Here is a 19,078-nt window from a genome sequence, read left to right as displayed (position 1 = left end):
AGGTGCATCCCGCGCGGGGAGTACATGCATTAGTGAATCCCATGGGACCCAGCCCTGCCCCACAGCCAGCAGGCACCGAGTTCCTGGGTGCTATTCACAATACACTAATGCAATCAGAAGGCCAATTAATTAACACAGGAAAAAGGTTTAAAAAAAGAATGGTTTAAACACACGCTGATACCAGCCTAACTAAGACACAGCCAGCTGCACTTAGTTACCCTTTTGTCAAAGTGCCAAGTGGGCAGCAATAAGGAAAACCATTTTGCATCTTGCCATTATTTTTTTTTGTTTAACAGTGAAGAAAACAGGCCTTTTCAATCGCTTTGCCCGTTGTGACTCTTCTCACTAACAGTAAAGGAACAGAAGGAATGTATGACCATCTACAACACACACCTAACCGAGGCAGATTCCAACACAGGAGCTTTCACGATGCGTGGAGGCAAACGGGGGCGCGGGCTGGAAGATGTCAAGCACGTAGGGGAGGAACGCCACACGGGCACGGGAAGGTGAGCGTAAAAGGGTTGTACATTCATAGCTCCAGGTGGCTGCAACCTGCGGCAAGTTCCTCCTTACTCCAGGCACTGTGACGGGCAGCAGCAGCAAGGGATGAGCTAATTTGCGCATCCGTGACTCTTTTGCTAAATTCTGGTTTCACACCAACACTAGGACATTAAGTTATTGTAATTTTTTTTTTTTTTTTAATGGGCCTGTTAAAAACATTGTGAGCAAAACCCTAAAAGCAAAGATGAACCAGCACCCCACATTGCCTCGAGCTGGTTCATCGTGGTCCACTAGCAGTTCCAGTGGTGGAATGAGAAAATCCCTTACAGACTTGAAAAAGTACCTGAAAGAGCAATCTGTGCAGAAACGGATGGTCACTGTGACACTAAGCCAAATGTTTGCTTGCTGTAACTGCAATATGTAGTTTACGTACAGGGGGAATCACCTAAAACAGTGAAATTAACTTTCTTACTTCCTGTCACAACTGTAACATTTCCTAAAGGTTCTTTGGTGACTTTGGTGCAAGCTTTTTTTTTTTTTCTTTTTTTTTTCCTTTTTTTTTTTTTTTAAAGTTAAAACAGATCAACTGTCATTAGTACCCAAAGTAAAGTCCAGATTATCCTCTTAGTTCCCACCCCCACCTCCCCAGCTTTTCTTGCTATGGTTAATGTCGTAACAGGCAATAGCTTTTGGATTTAGCGCAGCCATGCAGCGTGCAGGTGGGTCCAGACGAAGCGTGAAAATGGTCTGGTTGCAGATAAATACCTTTCTGAACAAATTAAAAAAAAAAAAAAAAAAAAAAAGAATAGTTGGGTTAGGAAACAGCTGGCCCACATGCACACTAGGCCACTCTGCAAAAAAAAAAACAATTCAAATGATTACAAATATCTGACTAGTCAGAGCGACGCATTCTTCAAAAAAACCTTAAAGGTGGGCAATTTAAAGGACCTGGAGCTCAACCAAACGCCCACTGCCTTCAGGAGGGAAGGAACTGGTCACCCAAGGGCTGAAAAAGCCCCCAAAGTTACACGTGTTTTGAAGAAATGACCAAGAATTTTCAAAGTCTTTCTTCAAGCCTGCTAAAGTGGTAACTCTGCGCACTTTCCCTCCAGGCAGAGGAGTACTCTTGCAGGGACTGCAAGGGTCAGGCCACAGGGCCACCAGTAGGACTTTGTGCTGCAAGGTGAGCAGCCAGACACCGAATTAACCCAGCTGTGACACGGGGTGGGAAGCGGGTGACGGGAGGGCACGGGTATTATCTTACGGTAATAACATCTGCAAAACCGAACTGACAGAAAACCTGACGCAGCCTTAACCACGGCTTTGAAAACGCGCTACAGATCAATATGACAGAGATGCATTTTTATAGGAATCAAGCGGTGCACCAAACCCCCCAAAGGCCTTTCTCTCGGCAGGAGGAGAGAAACGCCCAGCTGTCGTCCTCGTGCGTGTAACACTGACCGTGTTAATCTCACTTTTGGGAGGGAACCCTGGAACCTCGATCACAGCAGCCATCCAGCCTCAGAAAACCCGCTCCGCAGCCGCCTGCTGGAACCCACAACACCCCGCATACAAAAATAGCTCTCGAAATTTTGAGAAACGCGTTAAAAAAAAAAAAAAATCATCAGCCTCGCGTGGGCAGAGCACGTAGATGAAGAGTGGGTTATTACTCGTTGCCGTTAATTTGGAAGGCTTAGCACTCGAGCACAGCTTCGCTGTCCTGGGATACTCGGGTCACTCAGTTAGCACAGGACTATGAGGTTATGGACAAATCTTCCGCTCTCCACCAGCACATCATAAAGGTCTGACTGGTTATCGAGATTTCACCCATATCCTTTCAAACTCAGCAACCTGCAGGTCCCAATTTTCAAACGTCTACCTCTCCTCATACATGTATGAGCAATTAAAAGGGGGTTGGTTTTTGTACGAGGTGCCCTGTAGCTAAGCTGCTCAGCCTTTTGACTGAGTACGGACAGAATTCAGTTCCAGAAAACCTGTCATAAGCAGAAACTGATACATTTCAGCATGAGGGTGTTGTGTTTTTTTTTTGCACCATGCTGAAGTGCAATACAAGCCTTATCTAGACTATTTAAAGGTCAGAATGCCTTTTTTTTTTTTTTTTTTTTTGTGCTGATACGCATACTTCCATAGTCTTCCACACTCGAAGAAGCTGACTCATACAGACTCGGGAGGTTGTTACTTTCATGAGAAATACAGAGATGTTTTGGGCGTAATTTAGCACGATAACCAGACTCCCGCAATATTATGTACTGGAGTTAGTACGAGCTACCGGAAAGGGCTTTACAAAACAACGGGGCAACTTCAAATGACTACAGATCAGTCCCTCTCGCCAATTTCTGCTTTTTGTTTTGTTTATTTTGCCAGACGGCCAGTCCAATGCACTCTATTCGAGACCCTCTTGCTCTTCACCACTGTCCCCTCTGACATCCATCCTCTTTTCTTTATGGCTGTTGTAAATTCTCCTCATCTCCTCTTCATACTTGATAAAATTTTCCCCAAACCTTGTCCATGCTTTGTACGGGACCGTGATGGTGTTACGGTAGGGTGGCCTCACCTCACTTACCTTCAGAAAGATGCCATACCTGTTGGATCCCACATCAAAGTAGAACCGCTTGTTGTCCACCCGGAACGAGGTGCCCTCGGGGAGCTCGGGGGGGTCGTCGCCCCCGCCCCTGCGCTCGTCGATGTCCCCCTCGCCGTACTCTTCAATCAGCTGGACCAAAGCATCCCTGAACTCAATCATCCCTTGCGCCGGGAGGACAATAGTCTGCTCCTGTCCCAGGCTGTGGCCGAAATAACCGATCATGCCCGGTCCCCTGCTCATGGTTTGCCTAATCCGCAAGAAGCGCCCCCGCTGGTTCTCCTTCAGGTCGAGGTAATACTTCCTGTTGTCCCTCTCGATGTACTCCGTTTTGAGGACGCTGTGAGGGGGCTCTTCCGAGCCCACGGACCCCGGGGGCGAGGGCGGCGGGTGCTGCTGGCGCCGCCTCGAGTGCTGCTCCTTGCCATTGCTGTGCTCGTGCCTGTGGCCGCCCTTCAGGCCCAGGTGGGCGTAGTGCTCGATGAAGTCCCCCAGGCAGTCCTTCAGCTCGGCGGCCACCGACAGGGAGAGGGTCAGCTTGCTTTTCCTGATGTTGTCCTGCCGGCCTCGCCCTATCCACACCTCCGCGATCTTCAGGAAGCGGCCCCGGGAGCTCTGCTTCACGTCCAGGTAAAACCGCTTCTTCTGGATGTCCACCCTCTTGGAGGCCAGCTCCTGGATCTCCATGCAGCCCCCCTGCGAGGGGGCCGGGTAATGGTACTGCTGCTGGGACTGGGAATACACGCTCCTGTGCAAGCCGGAGCCCCCCAGGTTCCTTCCTCCTCCGCCGCCGCCTCCTCCTCCTCCTCCTCCTCTCCCTCTTTCCATCTTTCCCAATCAGCTGGAAATAACACACAACAGACACACGGATGACAACAGCAGCACCAGGGGCCTGCTACGCTCCTCGCCGCCGCTCCGCTCACCGCTGCTCCCCCTACCAAGCCTCCCTCCCGGCACCCCCACCCTGCTCAGCCCCGTGCCCGGTGTCGGCATCCCCCCGGAGCCCCGTCCCCACCAGGCTGCGTGTCCCCCCACAGCGGCACCGAGCGCCCCGGGTCGGCCTCCCGGCACCTCCCGTGACCTCTCCACCTTGGTGCTGACGGGCACCCATGGGGGAGCCCCCACCCCGCTGCCCTGCAGACCCCCAGCCCACGCACAGCCTCCCCCCACGGACCCCACATCCCGCTCCCAGCCCGTGCCCTCTGTGGGTGCCCCCGGGAGCCCCCCCAGCACCCCGTGGACCCCCTCCCTACCCCCCATGGGTGCTGCACCTCCTGCCCCCCCAGTGCTCCCCAGCACGGCCCCCTGCCCCCAGCACCGCATCTCCTCCCCTTAACCCCCCACTGCCTCGCAGCGGAGCCTCTCTGCCCCCAGCACCCCAAATCCCCCCCAGGAGACCATCCCCAGCCCCCCGGCCCCACATTTCCCCCCGCGGTGCCCCCAGCAGAGCCTCCCACGACCCCCCAGTGCCCCCCAGCACCCCATTTCCCCCCCAGCATCCCCAATAAAGCTTCCCCTGCCCCCCCAGCACCCCATTTCCCCCCCCAGTACCCCCGGGGCTGCCCCCAGTACCCCCAGTACCCCCTCTCCTGCCCCTCCAGTGCCCCCCAGCACCGCATCTCCCCCGGGGCGGCTCTTCCCGTGCCCCCCAGCACCCCATTTCCCCCCCCAGTACCCCCAGCACAGCCTCCCCTGACCCCCCCCGCCCCCAGTTCCCCCCCAGTTCCCCCCCAGTGCTCCCAGTACCCCCCCCATTACCCCATTCCTCCCCCACAGTGCCCCCAGCGCCCCCCCCCCCACTCACCCCATAGCGCCCATCGCCGGCGCTGCCCTTCACCCGGCGGCCCCGCCGCCCCCCCCGCCGCGCCGAGCCCGGGGCTGCCGCACCCCCGCGGCCCCGCCCCGCCCCGACACGGCCCCGCCCGGCGGCGGGCGGCGAGCGGCGAACGGCGGCGGAGACACAGCGGTGGGCGCCGCCGGCCCGCCCGGCCGGCCCCCGGGACTACATTACCCACAGCGCCCCGCGCCCGCCGCCGCGCCGCGCATGCGCGTCACCTCGGGTAACCCCCGAATGGGCCGAGGGAGGGGGGACGCGGGGATGGGGGGTTCGTGATGTGTGAGGCGCGCGCCGCGGCGTGACGTCACTGGGTGAGCCGGCAGTGGCGGGTGGTGGGGCTGAGGGTGAGGGGTGTTCGCTGCGCGCTGGTTCGGGCCGTGAGGGGTTTTTGTCCTTTTTTTTGTCCTTTTTTTTTTTTTTTTTTAAAGTGAAATGCGGGAGGAGTGAGCGCCATGGAGCCGCGGGGCGCCGCCGGGCGGGAGAAGTACCCGCAGTGGATGCGTGCGCCCAGCAGCCAGGCGGGCGGCGCGGAGGTAGGCGGTGCGGGGCGAGCAGCCGGGGCGGGGGGCAGCAAAACCCCGCAGCACGGGCACGCAGCGCCCTCACAGCGCCTCTGCCAAAAACCCTGTGCAATTCTGTCGTGCAGCAGCACAGGAGCCTCCTGGAGGACGGGCTGCCCTTCCTGGAGTTCTGCGGCTCCATCGTGTACAGCCACGAGGCCAGCGACTGCTCCCTGCTCTCGGAGGATATCAGGTGCCAGCTCGTCCCCCTGTTTCCTTGGGGTGCCCCTTTCCTCGCTGGGAAGGGAGCTGTGCTCCTCTGCCCGCTGCTCCTTGCTGGGTGCGTGCTGCGGCCTGATAAAACAGCCGGCCTGTTGTACGCTTCCTCCTTATCAGCTGCGAGCACAAAGCTGTAATAAAACAAGCGAATTAAGTTAATTTGTAATTGGGAGTGTAAATTTGGGGGGGAGGAAGTAGTATTTTATCATGCAAATAAATATATTTCTGCCCCATTCTTATTTAGCATTGCTCATGTTACTGGGGGGGGGGGGGGAAGAGCTCTGTATGGAACTTGCAGCGTAGCACCAGAAAGAAAGCAGCAGGAATTTCAACCCTCAATATTAAAATGGTTTTTGTGCCTTATGCATGTGAAAAGAAAAAAATGTGCTGGTTGTGATTCCCTTAATTGTCCTTATGTGAGGTGACTCAATCCTGATATTCCAAGTGCTGGTAGGAGAGCAGTTAAACGTGAGGAATGTTGGTGTCTTTTCAGGCAAACTTTATCATGTGGGGCTGCTGTTGGATTTGATATTGAATGGCCACCGTCATACACCAAAGGAAAGATGGCAAAAATAGCTGTCATACAGCTGTGTGTAACAGAGGAAAAATGCTACTTGTTCCACATCTCTTCCATGTCAGGTACTGTACTTCCTCTACTCCTGCCAGGGCATGACCTCTCTTCTGTTTCTTGTGATTTGGTCTGAACTTTAGCCTTGAGCTGCAGCCTATTTCACTCTGACAGTTGGAAAAAAAATCCATCCATCTTCTTCCCTGTGATGCTTACAATACAGGGGTTTATTTTATTCACTGAGCACTCCTCAGGTATTAAGGGGTCCTTAGGCCAAGGTTCGGGCGGTGTTCTAGCATGTGGCCCTGTGGCTTCTGAACAGGGTAAGAGAATTTTACCTAAGGATTATTATTATTTTTTGTTCTGGGAAAAAGTCTTAATACTGTTTTGAAAACTGCTCAGATAATGAGCTTTCTTCTTTTTGCTGCCAAAATAAACACCAAACCTAAATTTAGCTGGCTGTGTCTCTTCTTGATTTGACTCGAGTAACAAAATCCCTCAAAAACGATGGCCATCACACTTTCTTTCCTAATTTTGTGCATTTAGTTTTCAGGAAGAATACTGAATACATGTGTGATGCAGCTGTGCGGAGAGGGGGATGCATGTTCAACAGCATCTGAATTCATTGTGGATGTGAATAAAAGCTTCCAAATAAGAAAAATAAGAGGGGGGGGGGGAGGGGGAAGCAGGTTGCAATTTTATAACCTTTGGTTTGAATGCTGGGTTGAAACTATGCCTGTGAGATGCCTCTGATTTCCCTGGGGTGTGCATGCTGAGGTGTAATAGGGATAATTTAAATGTTGGTGTTCAGTCCTTTGTCATTTATAGCAAATGAGGTGGAAAATTTAATTGCCAGAGGCTATTCAATCCATGAGGCAGATATTTTCAACCTCACAAAGGTAAGATTTAAGAAAAAGAAGCCAGGGAAAGAAGAGACGTGAGGAGGAGCTGAAACACTTTTGGTTTTAGGGTGAAGCTGTGTGTTTGGATGTCAATCCCAGGCATGGTTGTATAGGTGCTACTGCTAACTATGAGCCTAACAGCAGAAGATGGTGTTTCTGCCTGAATTGTTTTCTAAAGCTTTTGTTCATGCCAAAGGGAGATGCACTTTGAACTGGGTAAGATGTCAGCACTCTGCCAAGAACCACAGCCAATTTTTGCTTATTCTGAATATTTGACTTTTTTTTTTTTTAAAAAAAGAAGACTGCAGAATCATTGAGTTGGACAAGGCTTATTCTGTTGTTTTTGTTTTTGTTTAAAAAGAAACAAACTTTCTCCTGCGGGAAAACGAGAATGAAGAGTTGCTGGACTGTGTATAAACACATCCCGTAAAGGATGAAGTTTCAATATGTTTTGATCATGAAGGTTCTTGATAACTCTCCATTTTTTACCCTTTTTCCTTCCATGGAACATGTCCTACTTCTCACGTTGTAGCCTCTGGATAGTCTAGACCTAGACCGCTTAGGTTTATACAGTATTTTTTTTCTAGAAATGAGGTGGAGGAAATAGAGCAAAAGTCATCTACTGGGAAGTTGCCACCTTTTCAAGGTCTTCCTGATATTTTTAGGTAGGGGAAATCCCTCCTTCAGTAAGTCAGCTGCATATCTGGTGTGCCTGTGTTCAGGTCAGCTGGATTTTTCTCCTCTTCAGGCGAATCTCCCCATGTTTTTTTGAGGTGAAGCATCTCTGTGTGTTTGCTCCTGTAGCAGACCAGGTAGTAGAGCTATGTGCCTTACTTGAGCCTGTGAAGTTGAAAATACCCTTTTATTCAGCGTTGCTGTGCAGTCAGCTTGGGCTGAATCAAAATATAATAAGTAAGCATGCACACAGATGCTAAGTAACTTCTTTCACTTACAAGACTGACCTGTCTGGGCTTGGTGGAGGATGTGGTTGGTTAATTCTATTTTCCAAGTGCTAGGAAATAAAATCCTGTGGAAAACAGTAAGATAGCACTGCATTTGGTGTGAAAAGCATCCAGTTCTAAGGATTGAAATATTTTTTTCCTCTGCTAAAGGAGTTGCCTTTTTGTTGTTATGTGGTTTTAGGATCAGTAAGACGAGTGGAATAAGGTTGTCTCTTTTTTTTTTTTTTTTTTTTTCCTCTAATTTGTTTTCAGATACAGAATGAATTTGCCTAGCAAGTTTTTGAGCTTTTCCTCCAAAAGCACAGGTTTCTGCAGGTGGCCTCTGTGCTAGATTTTGTCATTTCCGTTAGACTATCTGGCATCTTCCAGTATCTAGTTTCTCATGTTTGGGCTTAATCTATTTTAGGTTTTCCCAAGGGACTCAAAAGACTGCTCGAAGATGAAACAATTAAAAAGGTTGGCGTAGGAATTGAGGGAGATCAATGGAAGCTGATGAGTGACTTTGAAATCAAGCTGAAGAGCTTTGTGGAGCTGGCTGACGTTGCTAATGAGAAAGTAAAGCTTAAAACCTTTTTGTTGTGGGAGGGAATCTTGTTAATGTGCTGTATGAGAGATTTCCTTGTCTTCCCAGGAGTTAAATTCTGATACAAGCCTGTTCTGTAGAGTAATGCGGAGAGGTGATGCAGCTTTAAAAAAATAAATAAATCACGTTTCCAGAGAACTCAGCCTGCAGATTTAAGTATTGTATTTCAGTAAGCCAGAATGTTCTTAGTATTTTTCCTCTCCCAGGTCTGTTCGCTGTTTGCATTTCAGAGGCACAGCTCATTAGATCCAGCTGCGGGTGCGTTTTTCTTACTTCTTAGTGACAGAGATCAGCAGGCTGTGTCAAACTGGGGGGGTGTTAGCGATGGCATATGTGTTCCAGTAGAGGCTGAACCCCTAGAACCGTGAAGGTCTGATGCCTGTTTGGAAGGAGGCTTCTGGAAGGAAGCCAGGTCTTCCATGAAGTCCTCCATCTGGAGGTGGAGCTCCAGAAGTATTTTCCTTTCTGTGCCTCAGAAGCTGGTGCTACCTCTGCTAACCTGGGGCCAGCTTCTGCTGTCTGACAACCCCCTGTTCAGAAGTAGCATTGTGCCTGGCATATCTCGCATCATGCTGTAGCTAGGTGCTGCTTAGGTACCACCTGATGCAGGTAAATCTGCACTCGTGTTGGGGAAGAGGATGAAAAGTTCATTACCACCCAAATCATCCTGCCACTCTTCTTACTTTCATAGCCCTCAAAGTTTTTTTTTGTCTTTTTTCTATCTACAGTGTTTTTCTTTGCCTGTGGTCTGCCTCTCCATGCCCTTCTATTTGCTTCTGTGTATTTTTTTGCACAGTAGGATAGCAGCCACAGTCACAGTTTCCTGGTGGAGCACAGATTTATGTCAAGGAATAGTCCTTCCACTACCTTTCTCTGATGCTGTGTATTCAAATCGTGGTGGAAGAGAGGGGCGTGTGATGTACCTTCAGCATTCAGGGCTGCGTTGCCTTGAGCTTTAGCTCCTTGTGGGCTGGAAGCTACGCAGAGTAAATTGTTTTGCTCAAGCGATAAAAGGAGCTGTTCCTTTTCAGATTTTGAGTTTCCAGAATTCATCCCCACACCTTATTCCCCACCCCCAGCACCCAGCCGTAGGATATTTTGTTATGAAGATAAGTGATGTGATCTTTAATAGCAGCTTTAAAGTCTTTTGCTGAAGAGAAAACAGTCCAAAAATAAATTTGAAAATGAAGCCTGAGAGAACAAAGAATAGCAGCTTATGTAATGGCACAGCGCAAGGGGGAGAGGAGGGGGCACCTAAAATCAGCACTGGGTAGGCTTTTGATACCTGATTGAAGGGGATGAACTGATAATGCCACGCTGCTGCAGGCACTGCTAGGCTCTGCAGGCTGTGTGCAAGGACTCTCAGTTAGCATAGCACGAGGCTGTGCCTGCAAGCCCTGGCTCCTTGGAGTCAGAAGGAAAGCTTCCTGAGCTCCCAGAGCCCGGTGAGGCAATGGGATGTAGCAGCTGTGACTGACAGCTAACATTATGGAAGCAATTGGAGACAGCAGCGTGGCGGGCTGGTTTCTGGAGTCTTCCAGGAACTGCTTCACAGTGCAGTGAATAATGGCTAGCGTGGCATATCACTGCTCTTTGGCTTGCACTTGGTTTCTCAGGCTTGCAAAAGACGACAGAACAGTTACAAGCTGCCCCTGATACTCCCACGTTTCCATTAAATATATCCTGATCACTATTATTTTCAATAGCAAAATATTGTTGCCAAAATCCTGGGGGAGAGCGGGGCTGACAACTAAGTCTCTGGCTCTTGTCTCAGCCTGGTGACCGTTGTACAAGTTTCTCTTTTTTTTTTTCTTTTTCTCCATAGTGTGACAGCACTGCCTCACAGTGCGTGGACTCACCCAGCCCTAATGCCTTCCCAGCTTGACAATGTAGGGATGTCCTACAGCAGTACAGGTTTAGGGGAGGAAAATAGGTGTTTCTAATGGCCAAATTATCTTTTAATATGATGACAGCAGAATTAGGCCTGAAGAACAATCGGTGCTTTGAGGAAGATAGTTTATTCTGCCTAATCCAGATCTCTGCTTCTAATGAAGTATTAAGTACGCTTTGCTGTTTCTGCAAATGCATTTTGACAAGTGCAGTTGCTTTCTCCTTTAAACGAGTTTATTTTATTTATTTTTTTCCAGCTGAAGTGTAAGGAGTTATGGAGCCTAAATGGGCTGGTAAAACACCTTTTTGGGAAGCAGCTTCTGAAAGATAAGACTGTCCGCTGCAGCAACTGGGAAAAGTTTCCACTCAATGAGGAGCAGAAACTGTATGCAGCCACAGATGCATACGTACGTACAAGAAAAGATCTATAAATACCTCTTCTAATGTGCTGTTTGGTTTTAGCACCTTTCTGCGACAGAACTTGGTCAGCATTGGAAGACTTCATGGTCCAGTGTGGATATGGGGTGTTTCGAGGTGGAAATACTGCCATGCTGTTTACTCTCCTATTCCTTGTCTGTATTAAATTGCTTTTTGAGCTGCAGCGTTCATGACAGATGGCACTGTCATGCCATCTATTTCTGCTGAAGGTGGTGCTGCTTGGGCCTGACTCAGCATTGAGACAGGCAACTGAGGTCACTCGAAGAGCATGCTGCATTGGATGTTTCATGCAGAAAACTGAATGTAGACAGGAAAAAGAAACAAAATTTCACAGCATCCTTGAACCTCCTGTGAGGTCTTCACTTTTTTTTTTTTTTTTTTTTTTTAATTATTTTGCAAAATCTGCCTTTTCGTTGAAGCCTGCTGCTGAAGCAGTTCTGGAAGCTCTGCTGTGCTTTCAGCGTGCCGAGTACTATGGGCATTGAGAAGTATGCCAGAGGAATCTCTATCCATTTGGACTGGCTTCAAGCTGTCACCTGAGGAAAGTGAATTTTGATGGAGCAATCATGCAATCACGTTGATTTTATCTTTATCTGTGTGAAGTCTTTCAGAGTTACTGTCCCACGTGTGGCACAGCTGATGCATAATTCCTATGTGCAATAACCACTTATAGAAGTGAACTGTTGGTAATTTTTCCTGGGTTCCCTTGTTTGCAGGTATTTGCTGTAGCTTGGTAGTGTTTCCAACTGATTTTTTTGTTGTTGTTGTTGTTGGGGGCTTTTTAGTCATCTTTGCTGAGCTGCTTATTGAGCAAAATCCAGTTTTCTCAGCTCCTGCAGAATATGATACACGAGTTAAAGTTAATGAGCAGCTCTGAAGAAGTGTAATCTTCTCTAGTGGCTAATGCAACTTGGTTCTGCTGTATGTCAATTATTGTAGCTCTGGAGAAGTCTGTTTTTGTTTTTTTTCACCATTTTGAAAGGAGAGAGCTTTTCCCTTGGTTCTGGATTCTGGCTTAGCCATGTGCAACTGGGTGCTACCTGCTTCCTGGGAGAAAATTCTTCTTTTTGGTGCTGCTTGAATGTTGCACTTAATCTCTTCACCCCTCAGGATTGTAGTTCTGTGACTAGGTCGGATAGAGGAAGGGAAGCAGGACAGCACTCCCTGTTTTCTGATTTAGAAACATTGCATATTTTCTAGTTAATAATTAAGTTTTCTAGTTAATTATTAAGCTGTGGAGTGTTTAGCTCCTGTGGAGGTGCAGAACCCAAAAAGGGGCTCTATTTTTGGTCCTCAGAGCTGCCTGGTGCGGCAGCTGTAACCAGCGTTTTCTAGGCAAAACCTCTTCCTTGCTGTGCTGCCTTCACCTGGCCTGCCTTTTGGAGCATCACAGGGAAACACGAGGGAGTAACTTGTTTCTTTCTTCTTTGAGATGCCTTGATTAACACGTGTAGCCTAATTAGCTCATTGCTGGCTTTAGGCTGCATTCTTCTGCTAGAACTTATTCACATCAAGGGAAATATAAAGCATGCAGAATCTTAGTGGATTCATAACTATTCTCTTGGAGCATTACATAAAATCTGAATGAGGTGGAGCAGATGGTGAGACTGGGAACGATGTACTTAGAGCTCTCTATCTGCAGCTAACTTTATAGGATAACTACACTGGGATCTAGTCACAAGTGTCCACTCTGATGCAGACCAAAGTCAGGACTCTGCCTTTTGTGAAACATTCTGTAAGCTGTAATGTGGTTGTGATTAACAAGGCAGTAAGGGAGACCATTGACTGTTGTATGACATGGCCTGAGAACTCAGAATTTACAATGCTTGCAATGAATTAATGCCATGGCTTGCCAACCAGTTCCTGGCAATTTTGTTTAGATAAAACGTGGTTTAAAATGCGGTTTCTCTGTGGAGTACTAAGTATTAATCTTTTTCCCTTTCCTTTGCAGGCTGGCTTCATCATTTATCAAAAACTGAAAAATATGAATAGCAACGACAGGAAATTATTTGGAGAAAGAAGAGGTAAATTACATGTTTCAGCATAAAGAATGTATTCCATTTCCCAATGGCTTTTTTTCATAGTATTTTAGTGTCACAATTTTCTGGCTTCTTGGAGGTTAGAGACAGCTTCCAGAGAGTGCAGATTGTAAAGGTTCTTCGGTGACCTGTGTTACCATACTCATACTATTCCACGCTGACGTGGGAGTGCAGCCTGGGTATGTCATTTGTTTCTGCAGCGTGAGGAGATGCTAAGAATTCCTGCTGTCATTCCAGTTTGGTTTTGGAAACACTTCAGTGAGTTGCTGTCAATTCTGCTGACCCACGGAGGAAAATCTAATTTAAGAAGAAAAAAGACCACAAAATAAATACGTGTTATTAAGTAACACTTTTCTTGATGTATATAAATAGGGCCCTTTTTTTTTTTTTTTTTTTTTTTTTTTTTTCAGAACAACTCAGCTCTATTTACTTGATCAGAAAAGTGATTCTAAAATCTTGGTTTTCCTTCAGTTATGTGATTCATAAGGAAGACTGAATATTGCATATAGTTTATGGCATAAAAAGGGAAAAAATTGTCTCCTTATTGTACTGTCTGAGTTCTTGTCTCTCAAAGACAGCAGTACTGTTCCTTTTACGAGGTGCAATTTTTGGCTTCAGTTTAGTCAGCATGTCAGTATTAGCTGCTTTAGTGGGACTGATATCTGAAACCTATGGGAAAAACTTTTCCATGAGAAAAGGGCCCAGGAGTGATGTTATACTAAACATCTGGATTCTTTTGTTACTGATATTGCAAGTCCTAAAATGCTCATGCAAAGGAAATAGCTATCTGTTCAACACAGATGCATCGCTTTTGTGAAAACAAAAGTGAACAAAAGCCCACAGGTGAACAACAAGAACACCGAACAAATTTATTTGTGAGTCTCTGCTGATTTATGTGGGTAATGGTCTCTGACGCAATGTGACTGAGCTGCTCCCAGCTGCCTGATATTGAAGGCCTAGTTGGGAGAAAAGGGGAGACTCGTGCAGTCTGTGTGTGAAAAATAGTGGCCCATGACTAGAGGGGTGGTACTGAGTTAAAGTCTGTGCAAAAAAGTCGAGTTTCTTCATTTGAGAAGCTGTTAAAAGCTAGACTGTTACTTTATGGTAGCAGTCATGAGGGTTGTCCACGCAGTCCAATTATTAAATTTCTTTCAGTAGGACAGTAGTTTCCAGCTGTGCAAAAGATGCATATTGAATAATTTGAACTGTGTCTTAAAAACACACCTAGTAGCCCTGTGCATTTCTGTGAATGCTGGCAGTCAGTAAGCAGAATGTGTCTGTGCATCCAGGGTTTGGCTGGGGGTGGAGAGAGGAGACTGAAGGTCTTCAACCAACCAACCAAAAACTCACCACAGTGAGTGATCTGTGGCTGATGGATGTGGTACGCTGAGTTACAGTTCCTTACAACTCCAACAGCCAAGAGGTTTCAGGTGAAAGTGCAGCTCAGGCGTGAGGGGTGTATCTCACATGCATACGCCATGCTGTGGAAGTTGCAAAAGCGAAGAGTGCAAGCAGATGCAGGAAGCAGCTAGACAAAGTCGTGGAAGAAAGTTCAGACAGACTGATTCTTCCCCAGCGTGCCCTCCAGCTTCCAGAAAGCAGCAGCCGAGTGGGATGGAGCCTGAACAGTGATCAATTTATACCAGTCCTGTTCTGTGTCCTCTTCGCATCAGCATGTGTAGCAGGCTGCTGGAAGGGGTGTGCTGCTGAAGGACGTGGAAGCTTTGACATGCCTCACTATACTACACTTTTAAGCACAGGAAACAACTGTCTTGTTAGCTTGTGGAAGTACAGATGAGTTTGAGTACCTGTGTGTGTAGCTGTTAAATCTGAGTGACTGTGGAGTAACTGTGCTGGTGCTTCCTGTAGGTAACGTGTCAGATGACGTGAAGGAGCACCTGGACTCACTAGCTGAAGAGATGGTGTACCTGGCTTCTCGGATCCCTGACTCATCTGGACAACCTGGAAGCTTGCAGAGGTCAGGCTTCTGTCACCCCGACAGCTGTTTTGGGCTTGTATGCTGATGTTCAGTACAACAAAATGTGTTGGCAGCTGTAGCTGTTACCTTTGCATCCTTTTTCAAGAAAAGAATGCAAAGCACAGTTCACTTGGTGGGAACATTTGCCTTTACATATAGACACAGCAGAGCACAGATGCTCCCTGATGTTTATTGCAATAGATTTGACATTGAACTTTGCTAATATGTTTATTTTCTTGCTGAAATGCACAGCAAGACATTTTTAATAGAAACTACAGCCTCTCACATGACTAATTATAAGTCTGAAGCCTTACTGCATGGCGATACTACAAACACTATGCGTAGAGAATTTTGTAGGCTTTCTTCTGTGTAAAGAAATTGGATCTTTCCTCTGAAAGTTGGATACCAGTTGCAGTTGTACGATGAGCTTTTGTAAGTGAAATTTTGGACATAATTTACCTGGAGAAACAATACTTTGGAATCTTCAGTTTTATTTGGTGGCTAGCATGTATTTTACCTCTTACCGTTTACCATGATCTTTACAATTTTGGTTTAATTTTCTTGTTTTAACTTCCAGGGCTGCGGAAATACTAGCTGACATTTCAGAGAACGTAAAAGCCTTACGAAGCACTCTGCTTGCTGCTTCATGTTCCCCTTCTTTACTGGAGAGGAACTGTGGTGAAGCTCCAACAAAACTTGAAGTGGAATCAGCAAGCGTTAAAGCACAAAAAGTTGAAATGCTTGAACTTGCTAAAAAACTTGAAGGTGACATCAACATCTGCTCTGATGCTACGCTAGCTGGCCTCTGGGAGGGAGATATTGATGAAGGAGAAGCAGAGAGAGGTAACGCTGCTGTGGGAGACGGGGAGGAAGCAGCTGGCTCTATGGACAGAGCAGACAGAAATGACTTCATGTCGCTGGACATTACTGAGCAAGAACTTCAGATGTTGGAACATCAGGCTGCAGAAGAGTATCTCAACAAAGCCATGCCTGAGGTAATGAGAGAGGACCTTGTTAATCATGGATGCTCACCAGAGGAAGTGATCTCACTCTTCCTTTCCCACAAGACTTTTAAAAGTTCTTGCTGAGATGAGAGAAGATTAAAGTGGGCTAGTGGAAAGAAAATGTTTGTGGAGGTAGTCAAGCACTGAGCTACCCTTTAGGCATGCAGTTGGGAGGATTAGTGCTGAATGCAGGAACTCTAGATGTTCTGATTAGCTTTCCTCTTGCTGGTGCCAGTAAAATATGATATGAAGTTCCTGCTGAGTGGGTACAGATTCTTCACTTCAACATCCCCACCTTGGTCATAAATAAAAAGCAGATCTTTAAGGGCTCTCTGAATGGCAGTCTTTCTAGTGACTGCTTAATGTGGATCGATGCCTCTTAATCTGATTACAATTTCGTTATGTTCCAAGTGTTCCCCACATCTGGTGATACTTCTGTTGCTGTTGTCTCTTACTACAGGGCCTTGTAGTGTTCTAACACTTTTTTTCCAGACGTGCTTTATATAGACTGGGCTTCACAGCTAAAGATCAAGCTTATTTATTTTGTTAGTAAGAAGTAACAGCATACAGAGGAAGCTTGTAGTGTGTACAGAAGGTTGAGAAGATGTAGGTAAAAATAGCAATAACTTCGCTGATAGGAAAAAAAAAAATCCACGTGTTTTCTTCTTAGGAGGAATGTGCCACAGATAACAAACATAATATTTCCTGTGTCATTGAAAGCGATGAAGAACTGGAAATGGAGATGCTTAAGGTGAGTGCCTCAGCGTTTTGGATTTTCCTTTCTTTTGTAATGATGATACTGTGTCAGGTCATGGTGGAACATAACATCAGTGTGGTGAGGGAATGAAGCAAATAGATACTGCTCAAAAAATTTGGGCAGAAGAATGTGTGGAAACCTGAAGAATTCAGTTTACCAGTGTAGGATCTCAGTATCCCATATATCCTGCTACAGTTTTGCTGTACCAGCTTCAATTTGACCCAACTGTTTCCCACACCTTTGTAGATCATCATTCATCACCTGTTTTGCTGTTGTGTTCAAACCCTCGTCTAAGAGAGTGATCTGAGAGAGTGGTTTGTTCTCTATAGATACTGCTAATCTGGGTAGTCAGACAGGCTGCTTCATCTCTGTATGTTTTGCAGGCCTCTTAAGTGTTTTACTTGTGTAATGTTGTTGTTTTTTTCTAAGATGGTGATTTAGGTATTTTGTCTCTTTCCACTGTTTCTTGTCCGCATCCCAAAGAGTTCATGTATTTCAAGTGAATTGATGAATTTCATTAGAGCAGTCACAGGTGTTCATGAACTTAACACACATGCTAAGTAAGAAGCAAGATTCAAAGATTTGGGGACAAAAATCATGAATTTCCTTGTAGGGAAGGACTGAGTCTCTTTTAGATGGGTCTGTGCTGCATGTCCATCTTCTGTGCTGTAATTAGATTACAGTTCATGTGCCCCAATGTCTTATTACCTCAGGCATGCGTTGTGTCTTCCCTTTTGTGTACTGAATTAACTTATTCTTCCGAACTCTCAGTCTTTAGAAGATGTAGACAAATCTAAAGGGATTTTGACTGAAAATGAATCCAGCAGAGCCAGGAAAACTCCAGATGACCCAGAATTGAATGTTGCACCAGATGGAGATGAAGATGAAGGCATTGAAGAAGAGGAGGAGGAATGTTGGGGTATGTTTTAAATCACGGTGCGGGATTGAAGGGAGGAAAGAAAAAAAATCACTAGAGTCAGGTGTGTAATATTTTGTGCTTGATTTCTTGAAACAGAAAGTAAAAGCTGACCTGGATTATTAAAGGAATACTTGATGATGTTTCAAGATGAAAACTTAAAGGCATCCTTGTCGAAGCATAGATTTGTGCCGTGATCTGTAGGCTGTCTCTTCATCTCTCTAAACAATTGCCTGACAGACTGTTACAGGGGATGTGTGCCTGCCCAGCAAACAAATATGAGGTGGAAGAGTAATGCCTTCTACTGCTGAATATTAACCATAAATTCCAATGGACATTTTGAGCATGTTTCTTCTCTGTTTGCTGTAAGATTAGGTTCTTCCCCATCTGACATCTTCAGACCATGACTTTGTTAGCAAATTGCAGCATCAGGTATTAAATAGCATGACTTCAGTGAGGCCTTAAAAGGGATGCCTAATAAAACATCTCTGTTACATCTTCGGAACACATTCTGAGTAATGTAGCTATGCCTTACAGTGTCTATTGCTTTATTATCTCATTAATAAAGCCGTATGCTCTCCTTCATGCCGGGTCTCTGAGCAATCTGTCTGTTTCTCTTTCAATCCTCTATTTTAGCCTGTAAATATCTTCAAACTTGCTATCTCTTTCTACTGGAATTTTCCAAATCTTAGGCCCTGGGCTCACTAACCGTGACTGTCTGTCAAGACAAAGCTTTGTCTCTTTAAAAGATGATCACATACAAGTCTTTGTTTCTCTCACTAAAGATCCGTTGCTGCCCGTACCTAGTGAAATCCAGGTCACATGTCTGAAGACTTATTTTGGGCATTCTTCTTTTAAACCGTAAGTATGTTTTCAATTTGCTTTCTTTCCTCTCTTTCAATACAGAATAGCTTTTATTACTAATTTAAGAACCACTAACAAACTTGGACCTGTGCAAAATTCCTAGGAAAAGCAGCGTTTGCCACAGTGAAATATCAAACCAAGCTCATGGAATGCTAACTGCAGCACTGTACTTTCACAATAGGGGATGAGTTTCTTGACTATGCTGTTGGCAAACCTCTAGTGATCAAATGTTTTTGTACCAGGTCTAGCTCAGGTATTTCAAAGAACAAACACTGTAAGCTTGCACAGATGTTGTTCTCTGTATGATAAACATACTAAGGAAGTTTATCTTTGTGCGGTTCTAGTTAAGGAGGGATGGGTTTCTGTCTGTCTCTAATGCTGATTGTCCAAGTCTTATTAGAGATCCCCATTGTAACACTGGTGGAACCACCTGCAGTAGAATAAACACTGGTTGCAGC

At 46.3% G+C, this 19,078-nt stretch overlaps 2 protein-coding genes across 2 annotated transcripts in view; one reads left to right on the top strand and one right to left on the bottom strand.

Moving 5' to 3' along the window:
- Nucleotides 1–1,318: 1,318 nt before the first annotated feature.
- Nucleotides 1,319–3,931, bottom strand: PURG (purine rich element binding protein G). The gene has a single exon (XM_032187498.1). The coding sequence runs from the start codon at nucleotides 3,929–3,931 to the stop codon at nucleotides 2,906–2,908; it is 1,026 nt and encodes a 341-aa protein (XP_032043389.1). The 3' UTR covers nucleotides 1,319–2,905.
- Nucleotides 3,932–5,372: 1,441 nt separating this feature from the next.
- WRN (WRN RecQ like helicase) overlaps nucleotides 5,373–19,078 on the top strand; it is a 40,409-nt gene continuing 26,703 nt past the window's right edge. Inside the window, exons 1-11 of the mRNA XM_032186558.1 lie at nucleotides 5,373–5,473; nucleotides 5,587–5,693; nucleotides 6,213–6,358; nucleotides 8,558–8,706; nucleotides 10,882–11,031; nucleotides 13,014–13,086; nucleotides 14,971–15,079; nucleotides 15,657–16,074; nucleotides 16,754–16,834; nucleotides 17,612–17,759; nucleotides 18,542–18,617. Coding sequence (XP_032042449.1) covers nucleotides 5,393–5,473; nucleotides 5,587–5,693; nucleotides 6,213–6,358; nucleotides 8,558–8,706; nucleotides 10,882–11,031; nucleotides 13,014–13,086; nucleotides 14,971–15,079; nucleotides 15,657–16,074; nucleotides 16,754–16,834; nucleotides 17,612–17,759; nucleotides 18,542–18,617 — 1,538 coding nt within the window. The 5' untranslated portion in view covers nucleotides 5,373–5,392. The remainder of the gene's footprint in view (nucleotides 5,474–5,586; nucleotides 5,694–6,212; nucleotides 6,359–8,557; nucleotides 8,707–10,881; nucleotides 11,032–13,013; nucleotides 13,087–14,970; nucleotides 15,080–15,656; nucleotides 16,075–16,753; nucleotides 16,835–17,611; nucleotides 17,760–18,541; nucleotides 18,618–19,078) is intronic.

This window comes from Aythya fuligula, chromosome 4 (genome assembly GCF_009819795.1).
Source record: "Aythya fuligula isolate bAytFul2 chromosome 4, bAytFul2.pri, whole genome shotgun sequence".
Classification (NCBI taxonomy): Eukaryota; Metazoa; Chordata; class Aves; order Anseriformes; family Anatidae; genus Aythya; species Aythya fuligula.
Note: the sequence above shows the minus strand (reverse complement) of the source record. Positions and strands in the feature narration are given on the sequence as shown.

Coding starts and splice junctions, on each gene's coding strand:
- PURG (XM_032187498.1), bottom strand. CDS start 3,931: ATGGAAAGAGGGAGAGGAGGAGGAGGAGGAGGAGGCGGCGGCGGAGGA.